Source organism: Equus asinus, chromosome 8 (genome assembly GCF_041296235.1).
Source record: "Equus asinus isolate D_3611 breed Donkey chromosome 8, EquAss-T2T_v2, whole genome shotgun sequence".
NCBI lineage: Eukaryota > Metazoa > Chordata > Mammalia > Perissodactyla > Equidae > Equus > Equus asinus.
In genome coordinates, this window is record NC_091797.1 from 28,324,475 (window position 1) to 28,344,612 (window position 20,138).

Here is a 20,138-nt window from a genome sequence, read left to right on the forward strand (position 1 = left end):
TATGCACATACTTGCCACCTCCTGCCAAATATTACCATCAAGAAGCCAACAGAAATGTCCAAATGATTTTCAATCATTTAAAAGATCTAGACATATTTCTACAAAATTCTGCCATCTGTACAACCACATCATATGGCAGTCAGGAACAACTTGGTATACTCATCTTTTAACTCTGCATTTTCCAAACTTCATCTCTATCTGTCAGATTCAGTAACTGCACATTGTTCTTAATGATCAAAACTCACTATCTATTGTTCCTTTCTCAAAAGTATAGTCTTGGGGCTGGCCCCATGGCCTAGTGGTTAAGTTCAGCACGCTCTGCTTCAGCAGCACAGGTTTGGTTCCCAGGCGTGGACCTACACCATTTGGTGGTGGCCATGATGTGGCAGTGACCCACACTGGCACAGATGTTAGCTCAGGATGAATCTTCCTCAAGCAAAAAGAGGAGGGTTGGCAACAGATGTTAGCTCAGGGTGAATCTTCCTCAGCAAAAAAAAAGTATAGTCTTACAAACAAAGTATGCAGGATGCATATTAACCAAGAAATTCAGTAAAAACTTGAATTGTATAACAGATGAAAAGTGCTAACTGAAACATAAAGGCACAAATACATGTGACATATGATTAAAAGTCAAGTGTAAATATGAAAAGTAATTAGAGATTCTGTTAATTAGCAGAGAAGATTCATGTTCAAAATACAGCCTGCTCTACACCTAGCAGTGTATAGAACCATTCTAGCTTTCAGTATATTTGATTTGGCCAGAACAGTGGGGTTTTGTCTGCTTGTTTTAATGTGAATTTGAATGCTTTTAGGAAGTGCAGGTATTCTGTTTTACCACAGACCCCACCACTCCCAGTTGTGTAAGAGTGAGCCTCATTTATGTTATTTGTCTAGCCCTAAAGGTATTTAAATTTGCAAACACTGCAATTGTAGGTGAAGACGTTTGAACTCATGCAAATTCTGAAATGACTTCGGAAAATACTTAAACAACCATAGTCCTGGACAAACACTAATTTTTTTTAGTGATACAAACATCATAAAAAGAAAACAATGAAACATTTTTCTAAAGGCAACCTTAGGTTCATCATTCTATTTTCAGAGATTCTCTGGGATTGAAAACACTTCAGAAGTCAACCACTCCAGAGCCAGCCCTGATGACCTAGTGGTTAGAGTTCAGTGCACTCTGCTTCAGTGGCCTGGCTTTGGGTCCTGGGCAGAAAACCACACCACTCATCTGTCAGTAGCCATGCTGTGGTGGCGGCTCACAGAGAAGAACTAGAAGGACCTACAACTAGAATATACAACTATGTACTAGGGCTTTGGGGAGGAAAAAAGAAAAGTCAACCACTCCAATTTTCATCATTTTACAAGGAAGTTAACTGGGGCCCAGAGAGGCAAAGTGACTCTGTCGAGGTCATACAGACAATTGATAACTTGGTTACAAAAGTATTTTGAATTTATTTCCTCTAACAAGATTTTTATTTCATCAAGGGGAAAGACTAGTGTTTCTAATTATTCTAAGCCTATTCCAACACATCATTCAGTAAGTATTCAACAAGTAGTACTGAGATTTGCTCCCAGGAGATGAACTCAGTTCTTGTTTATAAATAATCAGAACCTAACTTATACAATGTTGTAGGTCAATTATATCTCAATAAAGCTGGAAATAATAAATAAATAGTCAGAACCCAGCTACAGTTAAACAGAAAGAACAGATTCTTGCTCAGCTGCCATGGTATTTGTTGACTGAATGGAGAAATAAATGCAATGCTAATTCAGTGGCAATTCAGTGGGTATGCTTGTAGTTGGTGGACAAAGGAGCCAAAGGCACTTCAATAGATAAAACTTAACCTTTGAAATAGACACTAGCCTTAAATAAGGTCTTTTCACACAGGAAAAATAGGTTCATAATCCACTTTCATAATGCCTGATTAAACCAAAATACAGCATTTGCCCAGGTAAGCAAATCATCAACTCCTTTGTTAAATAAATCCATCCTCATTATACCTAAAATTTTTGGATATGGCTCAGATCTAATTGCAATATTTTCCAAAAAAATTCACAAACACATTACTTCAGCATTTCTTCCACATTTAGGCAGAATATCAAAAAGCATCATTCTTAGGGCAGTGAAAATACATTGCATGATATTATAATGATGATATGTCACTATACGTTTGTCCAAACCCATCGAACATACAACACCAACAGCAAACCCTAAGATAAACTTTGGACTTTGGGTAATTATAACGTGTTAACGTAGGTTCATCCTTGGTAAAAAATGTACCGTTCTGGTAAGGAATGTTGACCATGGGGGAAGCTATGCATGTGTGGGGGGTGAGGGGTATATTAGAAATCCCCGTACCTCCCTCTCAATTTTATTGTAAATCTAAAACTGCTCTAAAAAATAAAGTCTTTAAAAATATGATAATTAATAAAAAAAAAAACATTCTGCAATATACTCTTTTCCAAGCACAGCCTCCAGCTGGGCTCAACAACTTGCAACACGCATGCCCCTGCCTGGGCAGCATCCAGTAATCTTTGGAAGACTCCACATTCTAGTGCCAAGCAGGGCTACAGGAAACACAGCTGCTCTTAGTTATTGCCTCTCTCTCCATTCGCTCGTTTCTTAAACTTTCATTAGCAGGATGATCCTGGTTAATATGGGTGGGAATTCTTGTACTTGGACCAGATTCTCCTCTCTCATCTTCTACTCTCAGCCATATCATGTTCCAACTAAGTTCAAATGGTGGGAAAATTTTTTTGGTACCTTTCTTCCTTCTCTTTTTATTTCATACTCTATATTTCCTTTTCAATTTTTTCTTTCTCCCTTTCATTAGACAGAACACAAAAGCTCAAACATTATCTCCCTGTTTGTTGTCTGGGAAAGGAGGAAATGGTGTTTGCACTCAACCTAGGATAAGGGTAGGAGAAGCTGAACCGAGTATGAGGGTGGAGAGAAACTGGTAAGTTCAACATTGGGAAAAATGGAGATTAGAGGCTAAGGAAGAGCAGCCACAATCTGCAATTCTGTTTGACTTTCACCACAGTCACCCTTTCCAAAATTTCAACGGGACAAAATGTGTAACTCTAAATTTAAGGTGTTCCTTCTCTCTTACAGTATCAAATCTGTGACATGGGGATGGGAGTGAGATGTGCTAATTCAGATATTGGGAAAGCTACAGTAGAGAGCTCACACATGCACAAGAACACCTGTCAGAATCTGTCTTGCACTCACACATGACCTGGGCATGCGAGGGCATTAATGCCTCATGGGGCAACCCTTGCCAATGGGGTCAGGAGCTAGTGGATAAATGCTCCCCATCTGAGGCGCATTCTGTAAAGCTTCCTAGAAGATCCTGACAGTTTTCAGCCCAGTTGCCCACAATGGTGACCAATTTAATAACATATCTTTGTAGTAGCTTTCTCCTTCCCTGTTTCATTTTCCCTAGCCCCCCACTGCTGGTTCCTGAGACTCTCATGCCCTGCTTTCCGGGGGCGGGGGGGTGGGGGTGGGTGCGGGGAGGGTGTCCCATGCTAAAACAATAGAGATGGTCACGAAACTGAGAAAATTAGCCGTATTTATCAGCTTTCTCAACATGTGAGGCCTGCCCCTTGTCCCAGGGCAGAAATCCAATACTTGAAGAATCAGCATGCAATTCTAGCATCATTTCCCACATGCAAGTGGGATAAGAGAGTGGTAAGAACCTGTATGGAACCAGGGCTCTTTTCTGTTTCATGATGTAAAAGTAGTGACATAAAGGTCCCCCTTTAAAAGCTGGGACAAGCAATTTCAGAACAAAAACCACAGTCAAAACTCCCTATACTCTTCTCCACGGAACTCTTCGAAGGACTTACCACTGACTCTCCAAATGGGGCACAATGTGCCTGAAATGATGAAAATACTAATACATACGACCCATAATATACATCTTCTGTATCCATTCCCCCTCCCCAGAAGGGCTGGATGATAGGAATGAAGACTCTTTTGAAATTTGTATACTGCTAAATGGTCCAGGAATAGAAGTGGGCTGCTAATCCTCATCCTCTAGCTGAGGAAGGAAAACGCAGCAGATTTACTCACACATCATTGAATTCCTCCAGAGACCTTGCAGGTGTAAAAACATCCAACAGACCAATCACCTACAAGAAAACATAAAAATCAAACAGTAAATAAATATTGACTTTACTATGGTACCCATCAGGTCTGACTCACTTTAATAGGAACCAGTTCTAAATCCCACTATGTCAGTTCAATAACATCACAACATCATATACTTAATAACTCCAACTTATTTTCTACCCAAATTATGCTTTTGTTTTTTACTTGTTGACATGACTTCTCATAATAACCTATTTTACTATTAAAAATATTCATCTCTTTAGAATTTGGTCACATATACCCATCAGTTTATCAGGAAACAAAAAGATTTAGGGCTCTGGACTTACATATGTACTAATAGTCTAATGATTAACAAACAGAAAAAGTCACACCTCTACAGGTGTCATGATAGTATCATTTTTCTTTTTTAAACATATTATTATTCCATGAAAAGTTTCCATGTTACTATATAGTCTTCAAAGTTCACATTTTTAAAGCCCCAAAATATTCTCTCAGTATTTCTTGATATTATTCTTATAATATTCTTAATGTTAAGATAATTTTCTTAATCATTATCAGGTATTTAGATCAGACTACTTAAAAATGAAAATGAAAAAGCTATCTTTATACAAGGATAAAGCAAAGAGCTACTTAATACTCAGTAATCCACGGTCTTTGAGTAGTTTTTCTGGTCATTAACTTATACTGATTTATCCACATATACCATCCCTTACCTGCCCCCTCCATTTCCTCCTAACATCCAGACCACTCATTTCTACAAAGTTAGGCACTGAGAAGGCAAACAAGAAATATAATTCACTTGTAATGTGCCCAGCCAGATTTTAGGGTATCTAGAAATGAAACAAATGAAAGCTAAATGGCCTTCAGGAAACTGACCCATGACTGTGACCTCATCAGCATGTTGCTCTAACCAACCAAGTTAAACAAACAACTGTAAAAGTAAAATATACCAATGCTCAAAACATTATCAGGAAAAAGAGTACTTCTAATCAGCATGTTACTCCACTCATCCAAATAGCAGAATTTTAAAAGCAATTTCAATTATACAGAAGCCAAAAGAGAAACAAAGAAAAAAAAAGGCTTTGGATTCTTGTCATCTGAGATGCCCCATTTCCTCACTGCAATAAGAAAAGTTTAAAACAACTGACATTGTTTTACATTATTTCAGTTGTGACTGTCAAAATCATCCGCAGATCAAAATCAAATTAAACCACTAAAGATCCGATTTACACACGATTATTCATGCAAGAGCTACCTCCAAGACAGTAAAACAAAACAAGTCCAAAACATTTTCAAATAAAAGCTCCAACTGCAATTTGAAAACACAACAGGCATTTTGGAATCAAACAGCTGTAAGTCTGAACCCCACAATCAGTTGGTGATTTCTTGGATCCACGAGCTTATGTCTTTTTCATTCCAATAACCCCAGCACTTGGAATAGTGCCTGGTACACAGCAATTCAATTAATATTTGTTAAGTAAATGAAAAAAAGCTATCTTTTTCTGAGCCTCATTTTCCTCATAAGAAAGACATATGGATATCATGGCTTATTTTCATAGTTCCACGGGGAAGATTAAAGAGAAAATATATCTGAAGGTGCCTAGCAGAAAGGACTGATCCACTTGGATTACCAAAATAAGTGGTGATCACAACCTTTAGAGTTTTATAAAGAATTACAAAATATAAATCACAGAAACAAACTATCTGAAGCAGCTACTTCCAGTAACAAACTTTGAAATATAAAGCTAAATCAAATTATTCAAATGATTAGAATGCAGGGCTGCAAGAAGCACAATGAACTAATTTGGAAAAAATAATAAAGCATATTAGTAAATGCCCTATCAAATTCTAATTTCCTTTAAAACAACACACTTTATGAGATTAAAACTACTCATGTTACATCAAAGCATTTTTAATTTTTTGTGGGCTTTTTCAAATATCTCTTCGCCATTAATTGCATTTATGGAGTATTAACATAAGGAAAATACTGTAAAGCAAAAGTTTCCTAGCATTAAAATAGATCTGGGGAACATTTTAGGAATATTCCATAATCTATTCATTTCTCATTTCTTAAATGGAAATTTCCATTAATTCAAGTCATATTTTAGCCTGTTTCCTTACTCCTCCTGCCATTATATGATTTCAGATGCTTAAAAGTAACCTAGGAATCAAATATTTAGAAAAGACATTTACAATACAAATAATCAGCAACTATCTCTGATGACTGTCCTACAATGGTCTAAAAGCTGACAGACAGAAGTAATACATTTTTACTAAATTGGCACGTCCTCAAACACTTTAATTCAGTAACCAAAGACAGTATTTAATGTACTTATTTAAAACAAGCACACCAAAACAACCAATTGGTCTACCACGGTAAAGTTAAATCTAAGGCTGCCAAATAAAATTTATAAAAGAATTCCCTTCATCATTTTTAAATTTGAAAATGTAAACATCTCCAGGCCCCTAACTGGGCAATCTCTGTAGTACCTCCCCAGACAGCAAAAAGGATGCAGCTAGCAGCTCGCTTCCCTTTCATCTTTCCTCAGAGCAGGTATGGATGAGATCAAGGTCACAAGTTCAACCAGGAATGAGCCAGCTAACTGTTCAGAGAATAACTCTTACAGTCACAAAGCACATTCGCCAGCTCCTTACCCATCTGATAAACGCGTCTCTGTCACTCACTATTAGTACTAAAAGGAACACCTTAAGATGAACTACGGCTTGTGAGTCAGAGACATTTTTGTGTAAAAGATCCCATGTGCATTCTGGCATCTAAAAATTCTATTTGTTACCAATACCTAAAATTTTCAAGAGTTTTCAGCTGCTGCTGCTGCTGTTGTCATCTTTAGAGGCCTGGTGGCTAGCTAAAAACTGGATGGTGGCCCCAAACAGTCATTTAAAAAAACAGAAAGAGGAAGAGGCAGATGAAGGTGGAAAGGAATTCATCTTAAAATCCTCGATTAAACTTACTTGGGAAGTCTTGGTTCTTTACTGGGTAAAACTACTTTTACATTGTAAGCACCTAACAAGTGTTTACAGAATAGGCTGAGCCTCAGAAATTTTTCTACACTGAGTCAAAGTTTTCTAGCCCCTTCTCATTCCCCCTTCAAACATTTGCCAACATAATAAAGAACTATAAAGCATTCAGCCATGTGCCTTCTTTTATTCAAACAACAAATCACCAATATCTGAGTACAGGCGACCCTCTACACTGATACTGCTAAAACCTAAACATCTTAATATAAAATAGACCAACTGCTATTAAGCAAGCTGCTTATAACACAACTTACGTAAATTAAAATCCTGTTTTCCTATTACTGTCAGTCCTCTTTTTTTAAAGAGTCTTGTAGCCTTTCCTAAATTAGAACAATTGTATTCCATCACTGTGGTCTCTTTATTTCTCCAAATACAGAATTGCCCAAATGTTACCAGCCAATATCACATAAGATACACTTCAAAGTATCTCATTACAGAAAATTAAAGCATGAAAACTAAATAAGGTTGTTTCTTATGATCACTAGAAAAGCCAAGGCATGGATTCAGACAATGCAAAATAATTTTTGCCCTAAACGTTGGCTTAAATTGTCTATGAAGAAAAGCAGAACAATAAAGCATAGCACTGGTCATCTTCTAAACTAGATGTTCTTAAATTAGCATAGGCAATATCAGTGGAATCCCGGGGCCTCCTGGAGGTGCTTTTGGTTTCCATAATTATTTGGCTTGCATTCCATTTTCAAAGTATTCTTTATATTTAAAAAGCTATGACAATGTCTCTCTGTCACATTTATTAATGTGCAATGAAAAACAGCATACACACCCAACCGTGTTAAGAAACCAAAGGTAAATGCATCAGTTAAGCTGCCAGGCCACCTTGATTTTATGCAGACCTTGGAATACAGCTTCTCCTGCCAGCTTTTTCCACATATCTCAACTTCTTGTAAACATGTCACTGATTAGGAAGGCCGGAGCTCTGCGCCGAGCTTTTTAAAAACTTAAGTTTGTACATGGATGCTGATAGAAAATTAGACCTAGGAACAGAGGTAATCTGTGGGAAACAGGATTTTCTCAATAGTATGCAAGTAAAAGAAAACATGAAAATAAATAAGAAGCTGCAGCTGTGATTATAATGGCCTCCATAATCCAACTTCATATTTAAGTCTCAATGCTCTCAATTTGGAAGAAACTTGTACTTTGTGAAACAAAAGTATATTAATAAAGTATCACTTATCTGTGACCTTTTTTTTCTTACCATGGAGAAAAAAGTTCAATTATTAAGACAGAAAAAATCTGAATAGCCAAGTAATAAATTTACAGATTTTGAATTTTTTTCAAATCAATACAGTCAAATGACTCTAAAATCTCTATGGTCATTTTTTCTACAGTGCCACAAATTTTACAATTACTTTCATATAGCAACCACACAACTTCTTTTTAACTTGACTTTGAAATTTAGGAAAATAAGTGTCCTCAGTCAACTGTTTTTTCACTTTCAGTTAATATTCCAATTGCATCCATTTATTTACCATATTAGGATTTGTAAGCACTCCTTTGCAGGATGGCAATGTTCTCAAATTTCCAAATTGATAGAAAACAAAAACTCATATTTAATGTAAACAATGTGTTGTCACATTTATTAAAATACCTGAATCTGGAAAAGTTGTCTTTTGAAGAAGATTAAAAAGAAAAATTATAATATTAAATTATACATAAAATAATAGCCATCTTTGACAGGACATTCAGTAAGCTCAAGGCACTCTTCTTCAAAACTTCTCCACTGAAACAACCCATAACAACACAAAATAGCCATGGGCTCCCACATGCTGATAATACAGCCTTAAGTCAGCCAGGTAAAGAATACAAAATTTCTTTGCAATTATTTTCTCTTAAAAATGCTTGTAAATTGTGTTGTAAGTCATAAGATATCATTTTTTATTAAAAAAATTTGTTTTAATGATTTCCCTCTAAAAACCTTTGAGTAAAACTTGAACTCCAGGAAGAAGTACCAATTTCATGGCAAAGCTTTGAGTAGCGACGTGATGGAAGGCAGTGACCACTGACACCCCAGTGAGAGCACGGCCCGAAGTCTGATGCACTCTGAAGCATTTCCACTGGCAGTAATTAAAACACAATTGTTTCCAGTCTGTTCAGGAGCAGAATTTATTCTTCCTTGAAGGAATAACTTACATTTTCATGTTTCATGTGTTTAAGTAACCGTAGTTCTCTGTAGGTCCTTTTGGCATGAATAATGGACTGAAACGGTCTGGATAGCTTCTTCACTGCCACACGTAACCCAGTTTTTGTGTCAAAAGCAGCACTAAGGGGAAAAAAAACCATAAAAACCCATCATTAAATGTGCTCTAAATACTTCAAAATTAGTATTTACAAGCCTATTTCATTACCAAATTAAATGGATCTATAACAAAATACAAGGAAAGTATAAAGATAAAAACTAAAATGACCTATAATCCCAGTAGCCAAAGTAATCTTCTCTTATTATTTTCGTGTTTCCTTCTTATCTTTTTCTCTATGCACCTAAATCAGGGGTCAGCAAACTTTTTCCATGAAGGGCCAGATAGTAAATATTTTAGATTTTGTGAGGTTTGGGGTCTCTGTGACAACTACCCAACTCTGTGGTTGCATTTGGAAAGTAGCCAGATACCAAATTTAAAAATGGATGTGGTTGTGTCCAGTGAAATAACACAAAAGCAGGCAGCCACGTGTTCTAGATGAGCCAACAGACTGATCTACAAAGAGCTGGATTCTGCCGGTCCTCTCTGCCTAGGCCTCATAGTCACCTCGCCACCATGTGCTGCCTGAGCAGAGTAGAGAACTTGGAAACCACTAGGTTTTCAGGACAATGAAAATTTGGCACAAACACTTCTTGAGCACCTACAAAGTATTTGCCACTTTTTAGAAGCTGAGATACAGTTGGGAACAAGTCAACAAATCCCTGCCCTCAGGGGCTGGGGGGAGAGGGGAAGAGCAGAATAATAAAATAATTCCAAATAGTGATGAGTACTATGACTAGATAAAACAGAATAACTGGGGGACCGGCCGCATGGCCGCGTGGTTAATCTTTGAAAAAAAAACAAAAGAAACAATAAATTGGGAAGAAGAGTGACGGAAAGCCAGTGGAGTTACGCTACTTTAGCTAGGATGTCTGAGGAAGTACATTTGACCTGAGACAACTGAATGATGAGAAAATAGCAACTATGTAAAGACACAGGGGAAAAAGAGCCTCAAGCAGAAGAAAAAATAATATTATTAACATTTACTGAGTCTTTAGTGCACATGCCCTTTACATTAATTTTTTTAATCCCCAACACCCCCCCCCTTTTTTTTTTTTTTTAGAGGAAGATTAGCCCTGAGCTAACTACTGCCAATCCTCCTCTTTTTGCTGAGGAAGACTGGCTCTGAGCTAACATCCGTGCCCATCTTCCTCTACTTTATATGTGGGACACCTGCCACAGCATGGCTTTTGCCAAGCGGTGCCATGTCTGCACCCGGGATCCGAACCCGGGAACCCCAGGCAGCCAAAGCTTAACGTGCGCACTTTACCGCTGTGCCACTGGGTCAGCACCCCCAACCCCCCTTTGAAGTAAGTACTATTATCATTCTCCTGTCTACAAATAAAGAAACTGAAGCAAAGGTTAAATAACTTGCCCACCGACGCAAAGCTAGAATGTGGCAGAGCAGGGAGTCTGGATCCAGAGCTTATGCTAGCAACCACTTGGCTATGCTGCCTCTCAGAAGAGCAGGTGCAAAGAAAGGAAAAAAGAAACAGAGGTAGAAAAAATACGGCATGCTGGAGTGACAGAGAGAAAGGCGGCCTGTGTAGGTGCAGCAGAGAGAGCAAGGGGAGAGTAGAAAAGAATAAGGTCACAGCTACAGCCAGAGGCTAGATCATGTAGGACACTTACAGCAAAAAACCTGATGTGTATTTTACTTATTTTTCGAGACTGGGTTAATTCAATCATGCCTCATCCTTCTGCAGATCTCAGTCTCTAATGGGCATCCAAGACTTCTGGATCATCTACTATCACCAAACTTCTTCCCAAATGACTCTGTGCTCGCTCCAGAGGTTCCCCTCCTTTCACTCCTAAATCCTTACACTCTGTCCTTGCCCTTCAACTCCCAATTTGTGATAAATTCCTGTAAATCTTTAACCCCTTTTCTGAACCTTCCCTCCTTTTCTTTGCCTTAGCTGAAATTAGGCTGTATCTTGAAAACACTACTTCTCTTACAGCCCTGCCATTAGAGGGCATTCTCTCACAGCCCAGGTACCTCCTGTCTAGCAGGTGGGGTAGATGTCCTCCTTGCCAACAGTACCGCTTCCAGACCACAACTCTCCCTTTGTTTTACAGAAGCCCCTACTCATGACCACTCCGCCCTCTCTGCTGCTATTACCCACTGACCTGGCATTTTCCATCATTCATCGAAAAGTCCATTCCTATCTCAAAGTCCCTCTCCACTCCCAACTTCTGTCATCACTCTTGGCAACTTCAACATCTAGGTGGAGGGCACATCCAACATCCTGGTCTCTCAGTTTCCTGACCTCTCCAGGAAACTCCACCTCATCCAGTCACCTCCGCGGTCACACTCTGGACCTTTATCACCACCAAAAGCTGCCCTGCCTACACAATTTTGAATGCCATCATTCATTTTCCATCACAAACCTCCTATGCCTTTTAGTTTATTTCTAGTTTACTTGTACCCTGACTACAACAATTCCTTGACCTCATCATCATTGCCTGTTTCTATTCTTCAATCCTCTCCTCTCTTCACGTCCCTTCCTTCCTGGCTTACACTACATGCTCCACTGTACCTCTCCTCTCTATCTCTCTCTCTCTCTCTCTGATGTACTCAGCTGGATAAAGTCTAACTTTGGGTGATCGCAACTATGTAATTCTCCTTGTGTGATTTCAAGAACTAACTGTGGTTGAAGAAAAAAGAATACACAATCATACAGGTTGGTTTCATTCTTAATTTCTGACCTTACCTCTAATAAGGCCCTCAATATGGTCACTTTTTGTAGTAAGTTCATTTTCCTACTCATAATCATCATTTGGCAACACCTCTCTCCTCAAACCTCCAATTCACCCTCCTCCGTCAGGAGTTGCCCTTGCTTTCACTGAGAAAACAGAAACCATCAAAAGGGAGCTCCATCTGCCTACCACTAAATCTAAAAACCCATCTCCACTGAACTCATCTCTCTGCTTTCTCTCTTGCTATAACTAAGGACGCATGCCCTTTCTTGTAAAAATCCAAGACGTCAATACATGCTTTGGACCCATCTTCCCTCACCTTTTCAAGGACTTCACTCCTTCATTCCCTTTCTCTCTACATCATCCATTTCTCCCTATCTAAGGGATCATTCTCATCAGCATAAATATGCTCTAGTTATTTCCCATCCTCAACAAACAAAAAATTTCCCTTGACAGCTCCCCGTCACAGTTAAAATTCTCCAATGGTTCTCAAAGTGTGGTTCCTGGACCAGGAGCATTGGTGTCACCTGGGAACTTATAAGAAATGCAAATTCTCAGGTTCCACCCCAGACCTACTGAATCAGAAACTCTGGAGTGGGTCTAGTAATCTGTGTTTTATCAAGCCCTCCATATAATTCGAACACACAATGAAGTTTGGGGACTACTCATCAATACCTCTGCTACTCCGTGGACCACGAGCATTGGCATTATCTGGGAGGTCTTTAGGCATTATCTGGGAGGTCTTTAGAAATGCAGAATCTTGGGCCCTAGAGTAGAATCTATGTTTTGAAAAGCTCTCCAGGTAATTCACATACATTTTAAGGTTTGAAAAGCACAGATCTACACAAATGACTCATTTCTTCAGCTCCCATTCTTTCCTCAATCCATTCTACTGCTCTTCTCAGGGTCATCAATGACCTCTGTTACCAAATCCAATGGCCACTTTTCTGAACTAGCAATTGACACAGTTACCACTGCCCCTTTCTCTAAACACTCTCCGTGCTGGAGTCTGTATCAGCATTCTCCTTGTTTTCTATGACCTCTACCGCAGATCCTTCTCTGCCCCCACTGCATGTAGCGCCCCTACTCAAGCTCTGTATGATGGAGTTCTTCAGAGCATGGCACTGGGCCCTCTTCTCTTCTCTCTCCCACGCTCTCCCCTTCTAGATGATCTCATTTATACCCATGACTTTAAATTAAATGCCTTTTATATATTGGAAACTCACAAATCTATGTCTCTAACCGAAATCTCTTCTCCAAGCCTGACTGCCTACCTGACATCTCCATATGAAAAACAAACAAAAGCCTTCAACTTAGCAAGTTCAAACACCCAGAACTATTCCTCTCCTTGTCTCCTTCATCTCAGTAAATGGACTTTCCATCCAGTTGCTCAAGCCAGACATTTGTCATTGTCCCTTTCCTCTGGTCTCCTGCCCCCCACGTAAATCTATCAGCAAGTCTTATGGTTTCCATCTCCGAAATACATCTCCAATTCAACTTCTCTTCATTTCACTGCCCCCATACTAGTCCAAGTCATCCTCATTACCAGCCTGCCTTCTTATACTGGTCTCCCTGCCTCCTGTTTTGCTCCCTCTATTATACTCTCCACAAGCATCCAATTCAAGCATTTAAAAATACAAATTAGGTAACACCAGTCCTCTTCTTCAAATCCTTCAAGGAATTTCCTTGACATATAAAATAAAATGCAGATTTCCTATCATAGCCTGCAAGGCTCAGGCGATCTGACAGCCAATGACCACTCCATCCCGCGCCTGTGCCACTCCTTCCTTCCCTTCAGCCACTATGTTCTGAACACGCCGGTTCCTTTCGGTTCCTTAAACTCTTGAGACACGTTGTTCCTGAAATGCTCTTCTCCCCCCACCTCCACTACAACCCACAGCTGAATCTTTACCCTTCAAGACAGGCTTAAATACTCACCCTGCCCCCCCGAGAGATGTATCTAAGAGGTCCCAAGCAGTCATTCTCTGTCACAACATCCTTGTTGTTTCCTTCCTTACCCCACATCAAAGGAGGAGGGTCTCTTCTCTCCCACACCTCTTGTTCCTAAAAACCCATAAAATAATAACTTCTTCCCTCCTGGGAGTACCAAGTAAATTTACACTCTTCTCTAAAACCCTCACTGACTCTGGTGAGACTGAGAAAATGGCCACTGCTCCTGTGTGACCCATTCTCTTCAGCTCTCCACTTCAGAGTTTGCCTGCCCACCTGCAGACTATGTACCTTCTCCTCTCCTCCCCTGATAAGCCTGGTGGGGCCTCTTGGAACAAGGAAAGTCATCAGGTTTCTAGCTGACCTGCCCCGTGACTGAGTGTGCAAGTTCAACTCAGTGGGGAAGAAATAAGAAGCCCACTTGAGCTGCCTGTCCAAATCATTCTCCACGCAAGCTTTACCAGCAACAAAGTGCATATTTTTATCTCTATTTGACTCTGATATCTACCGCTCCCGTATCTATTCTGCAAAAGGCAGGCTAGGATTAATCAGTACCCTACAGACCCCAATAATCAGAATTTATTACTATATGTTTATTTACTATCCAGCAGAGTAGCTGAATAAGGGCTGGGGCTCTGATATTAGACTATCTGAATTTTAATTCCAGTTCTGCCATTCAGTAGCTGTATATGAGGAAGTTAATTAAATTCTCTCAGCCTCATATATAAAATAAGGATAATGTTCATATCTAATCTGCAGGATGTTTGTTAGGATTAAATGTGATAACTTTCGTAGTAGTTTAGCAAAGGGCCTGGCCTATGGTAAAGCTCAAATATTACATGTTAATAATGTCTGCCTTTCCCACTCATCATAAGCATCTTGAGGGTATGAAGTGTCTTCTGTTTTATTCACTATTTATTACACAGGATTTAGCATAGTGCCTGGAACATAGTACATTCTCAATAAATGCTTTAAAAAAGTACAAAAAAGTATTTTAGAATGTAGTTATCTGAAATATGAAAGAAAAAACTTCAATTTTATCATGTGGCTCTCAATTTTTATAAATTCAATAGCATCCGACAAGAAACTGATATTAACGTTACAACCCTACGTTTTATTGAGCACTTATTATTTGTAGGCAGTGTTTTTAGATCTTTACATGAAGGAATAACTTTATTACAACTTTATGAGAAGACGTGATTATTACTCTCATTTTACAGATGAGAGAACTGAGACACAAAGGGGTTAAGTAATGTGCCGAGAGTACAGACAGAAAATGGGAGAGCTGGGATTCAAATCCAAAGGGTGTGTTTCACGTGTGAAGTCTTAACCACTTTACTATAATGGAAAAGCAAGTTCAATTTTGCTAATAGTTCATTTAATATATTCTAATTGTATGGACTCTGCTTCTTTTCTAAAATGCTTCCTACTATAATTAATTGCATTTCATAAGGAAAAAGTTTTTCCTGTAATCTTACATTGAACTCAGGATGGTACTAATGAAATGTATTTCATAAGAAACAACTTTCACTCTCTATATTACTTTATTAAGGGGAAGCTGTCAGTCCCTGAAGTTCTGCTACCCCCTATGAGTCTAAAACACTAAAGGAGTCGACAATGGGGCATCTCACAAATACCAAAATACCACTTCCTAGGTATTTTCTGAAATATCTCCTTCATGAAATTCTTTGTTAGATACAAAAGAAACATTAAACACAGTACCTGATGTCACAGAGCTTACCATCCAACTGAGATGGTGAAACACACACGAAAGCAAAGAATGCCCAATAACACAGTACAACTATAAACGGACAGCTGACCACTTTCGAAAAAGTTGGATTCAAAAATATATAAATTAGGTTTAAAAATTTATATAGAAAAATATGTAACTTGGGTTCAAAATATATAAATGTTCATTGCAGCCTGTTCACCAGAACAAAACCAAAAACTGCCTTAAAATTCGATAGGCGAGAGTTTAAATTACGGTGAATTTTCATGTACCATATATTGCAGCCATTCACAAGAATCTCCACATACTACTATGTACATGTTATATTTCTGACAGGAAAGAGAACAAGTTTCAGCAGTAAAGAATGATCCTGTCAGTGGAAAACAAAATGTATACTCATACATGCACACATACATACACAGAGAAGAAATGCCTAGTGTACTCAGACTTTTCACACTTTTGCTTTTTATTTTACATTTTTCTATCCTTTGATTTTTTTAAAAAACCGAGCTTATATCTTTTAATAAAGTCATTAATAAAGTTAGAAGTACAAGTCATCTATATTGTTACCCTAAAACAGCAACAAAAAAAGAGGCACTCTTTCTAACTTCAATAAAACCACTATTAACAACTATATTTCCTTCAAATGATACTTACACGGCTATACTCAGAGTATACAAGTAAATTTAATATCACCTATCCTCCACCCCTAAACCATAAGCATTTTCCATTGTACTAAACAATCATTTACAATAATTTCATTAAATATCTGTACCACAATCTACTCAGCCCTTCTCTTACTGATGGGCATTACAGCCATTCCATTCATTCACACACACAAATAACATAAAGACCACTACACTGCACATTTTAATTTATACCATTTCTTCTGTAATTGCGTGATTTCCTTAGAACAGACTCATAATTTTTACTTCAAAGGACATACACTCCCACTTTTTAAAACAGATTTTACTCATGAAAGAGAACAAGCAGGAATTGTTCAGAGAAACTGCTCTCTGCTTACTAGTTAGTGATCCCTATAGCACAAGCTGCTGAAGCAAGAAACAGACAACCCATTTCAGCCCCCACTTCTTTAAGCATTTAACTGCTCTGACCTAGTCTCCTGTTTCTACCACTAATCAAAGCAGTAGAGAGAGGGGAAATCAGGCATTTCATCCTAAACTGAACACTGGAATTACCAAAAGCAGAAATTCCTAATAATTAAAGAAAATCACCTGATGAAATTAATTGAATACTCAAAGGAGAAGAAATTCAAATTTATTGACTACTTGATTATGTCACATATTATCTTGGAAATACTTAATTTAATCCTTATAATAACTTTGTGAGATAGTTACATTTACTTTCCAAAATAAGAAACTCATCGTTAGAAACATTAACAACCCACCCAAGGTCTGTCTAATTTCAACGCTCATTCTTTTTCCAGGATGCCAAGCTGCCAGGGATAAGGACAACCCTAGGACTAACTATTGGCTTCGCCTTTATTATAATGATTCACTTACTAGTATTACCAGTTGGGAAGATTCCTCTTAATCACATTTTTAAACTACAGGTACAAATAAAACCTTGTTTTCATGAACAACACCATAAAATGGAATTATCTTTATGATGATCAGGTTCTCCAAACTAAAATTCAGGACACATTGCTTAATAAGTTTTCTCCCCAACTGAAATTCACATGAAGTCTTCCAAAGTTATGAAATTCACATTTTATAAAATCATTGATATGGTTAAAAAAATTAAAGGAAGAAATACAAAATTCATTAAAAGCAATTATAATATTAGGATGTCACTGTCATTCATCTACTGCTGACTGTAAATCCAATGCCTAAGACACAATAATATTCATTCAACAAAACTGAACGTTTTGTTACACATTCATACTTGCCTCCCACCCCCACTGAAAAAAAACTGTCTTACTAGATTCTTAATATATGCTGATATAATTTTATTTAACTCCTAAATTTATTTACACATACCCTGCTTTATTCCACAACAGATTTAAAGCAGCCTGGAACTGTATATACACAACTTGACATAACAGTAAGCGATTAAGAGAAAAAAAATAAGATAAATTCTGTACAGGTAAGGTTAGCATACTAACATATATCATGAGGTCCTCTCTAAATACCCACTAGAGGTGGGCCTCAAATTTGGCTCTGAGCCCACTAAAGCCAACACAAAGAGAACACAACCAGTTAAGACATGAGTCACGAACCATATAATAAAAACAAACCAAGTACTCAGGAGAACTGAAGAGAGGCATAATTACTCCTGCAATAAAACCAGAGTTCCTCCTGTGTATGTTTATAAAGGAGACACTGCAAAACATGGTAAAAATGCCCTAATCGACATCCTTACACAAACATAATAGTGGGTTTCAGACAGCTGTTTTCTTAGAGCACCCATCAGTGGAGACTGCTTCATAAAGCCAAAATACAGTTCATTACCAGCGAAGGGTGGGAGGAGAGCACAAAACAGCATAGCAGGCTGCTCTCTGACAGACTTCATCCAAGAGGAAATCTTAAATGTGTGTAGAAAAATAGATAATAAGCTCCATATTCCTCAGAAAATCCTCCAAAGATTTCTATCAACTGAGCTTCTGATAGGTACAGAGACATAAGGGCTCTGTGTTTATGCTCCATCACTGGCACCAGGCTTGCAGATTTCCTATGTTGCAAGGTAAAGGCAAATCATGATGCTTGAACGGTCAGCTGGGTTGGTAGGCAGAGGAAGACAGACAACCTCTTAAGAAAGATGAGGTGCTGTCTAACCAGGACAAGTGCCCATGTCCACAGAGCACGAAAGTACAAATGACTGCACCAGGATTTTCCTCAAAAAAATGATTTGGGTTTTCCCCAACAGAATGGAGAATGAGCAATCACCTGGCAAGTCTCTGAGTAATTTGTGGGGATCCTAAATGATTTTATAATTTCTTCCAATGGTCACAGATGACCTCTCTCATCCCTGAATGACGTTAATAAGGAAAAATGAACCCGCAATAATAGTTAAGCAAACACAATTTTATTTATTTTTGGAAATTATTAGAAATGTTTGAATATATTAAAATCTATAGTTACAGTGAGTTAACAAGTTCTCGTTAATATATCAAATTCATTAAAATATCTAAGTTAGGAGCTGGCCCTGTGGCCAAGTGGTTAAGTTTGCGAGCTACACTTTGGTGGCCCAGGGTTTCGCTGGTTCGAATCCTGGGCGCGGACATGGCACCGCTCATCAGGCCATGCTGAGGTGGTGTCCCACATGCCACAACTAGAAGGACCCACAGCTAAAAATACACAATTATGTACTGGGGGCTATGGGGAGAAAAAGGAAAAATAAAATCTTTAAAAAAAAAATCTAAGTGAAAAGAAATAATTTGCAAAAACATGACTTCTCTTCTCCAGATCATACAATTTGAGGCTTTTTTCCAATTTATTTCAGGTTAATTGACAACAGCCTTCAAAATAACTAAGTAATTCAGACTGCTAACTTGGAACTTTCTCTTTCCCTGTAACACTTGATACAAATTTCAACATATGCCTACTGGAAATACTTTTCAGCACATATCTCCCTCTACTACAGAAATCTACTTTTCCTTCCTTCTAAATTCAGACAAATATGAAGTATCACGCAGTTCTGATGCTTACGTTCCACCCCTGCATTTTGGAAGTAACGGCATGAAGATAAAGGCAACTTTATGCAAAACCCAGAACTCAAGTTTTGATTTAGGAACCTAAAAAACATTCCTCAGAGTAGCAAGGCACTTAAAATTGACTTTAAAAGCTCATAACATTTGAAACATTGTTAGCTTTCTTCTAATATCTTCACTAACTCTCACATACCTTGTTTTAATGTCTACATAACACTTTTTTTAGAAAACCACAAAATGGTTTGACTATTTGCACGATATACAGCATTTTTAAATGGAATTTAGCTTCTTACAATAACACTTTCACATTGATGGGAGGAACAACAGATGTTATTAATGCAATTGTTACTAGTAAGTGCAATAGAACCAATCCCCAGATTTTCAGTTCTCAAAATTCCTCTCAAAGAGGCTTAAAACATAAATGACATATGAAAAACCTTATCAATAGATTAGTAGCCCAGAATGGAAAAAAGAATCATTTAGTTGATCACTTACCTTGCCTCGCAGAACTTATAGTTCAAGAACATTTATGCAAATTCAGTATTTTCATGAAAATCTCATTCAGAGAGGAAAATATATTTGTGATAGGATTTATTAGGTACATTAGCTACAGGGCTAGGACTCAGTGAATGGCAACACACACACTAGGTACTTGCCATTCCTGATCCAGTCCAATTA

At 38.1% G+C, this 20,138-nt stretch overlaps 1 protein-coding gene across 2 annotated transcripts in view; it reads right to left on the minus strand.

The window, feature by feature from the left end:
* MAPK14 (mitogen-activated protein kinase 14) overlaps window positions 1–20,138 on the minus strand; it is a 67,663-nt gene that overhangs the window by 34,751 nt on the left and 12,774 nt on the right. For both annotated transcript variants that reach the window (XM_070515019.1, XM_014830901.3), the window contains exons 2-3: window positions 9,311–9,440; window positions 4,085–4,143 (exon numbers count right to left, since the gene is read on the minus strand). In XM_070515019.1, the coding sequence (XP_070371120.1) occupies window positions 4,085–4,143; window positions 9,311–9,440 (189 nt within the window). The remainder of the gene's footprint in view (window positions 1–4,084; window positions 4,144–9,310; window positions 9,441–20,138) is intronic.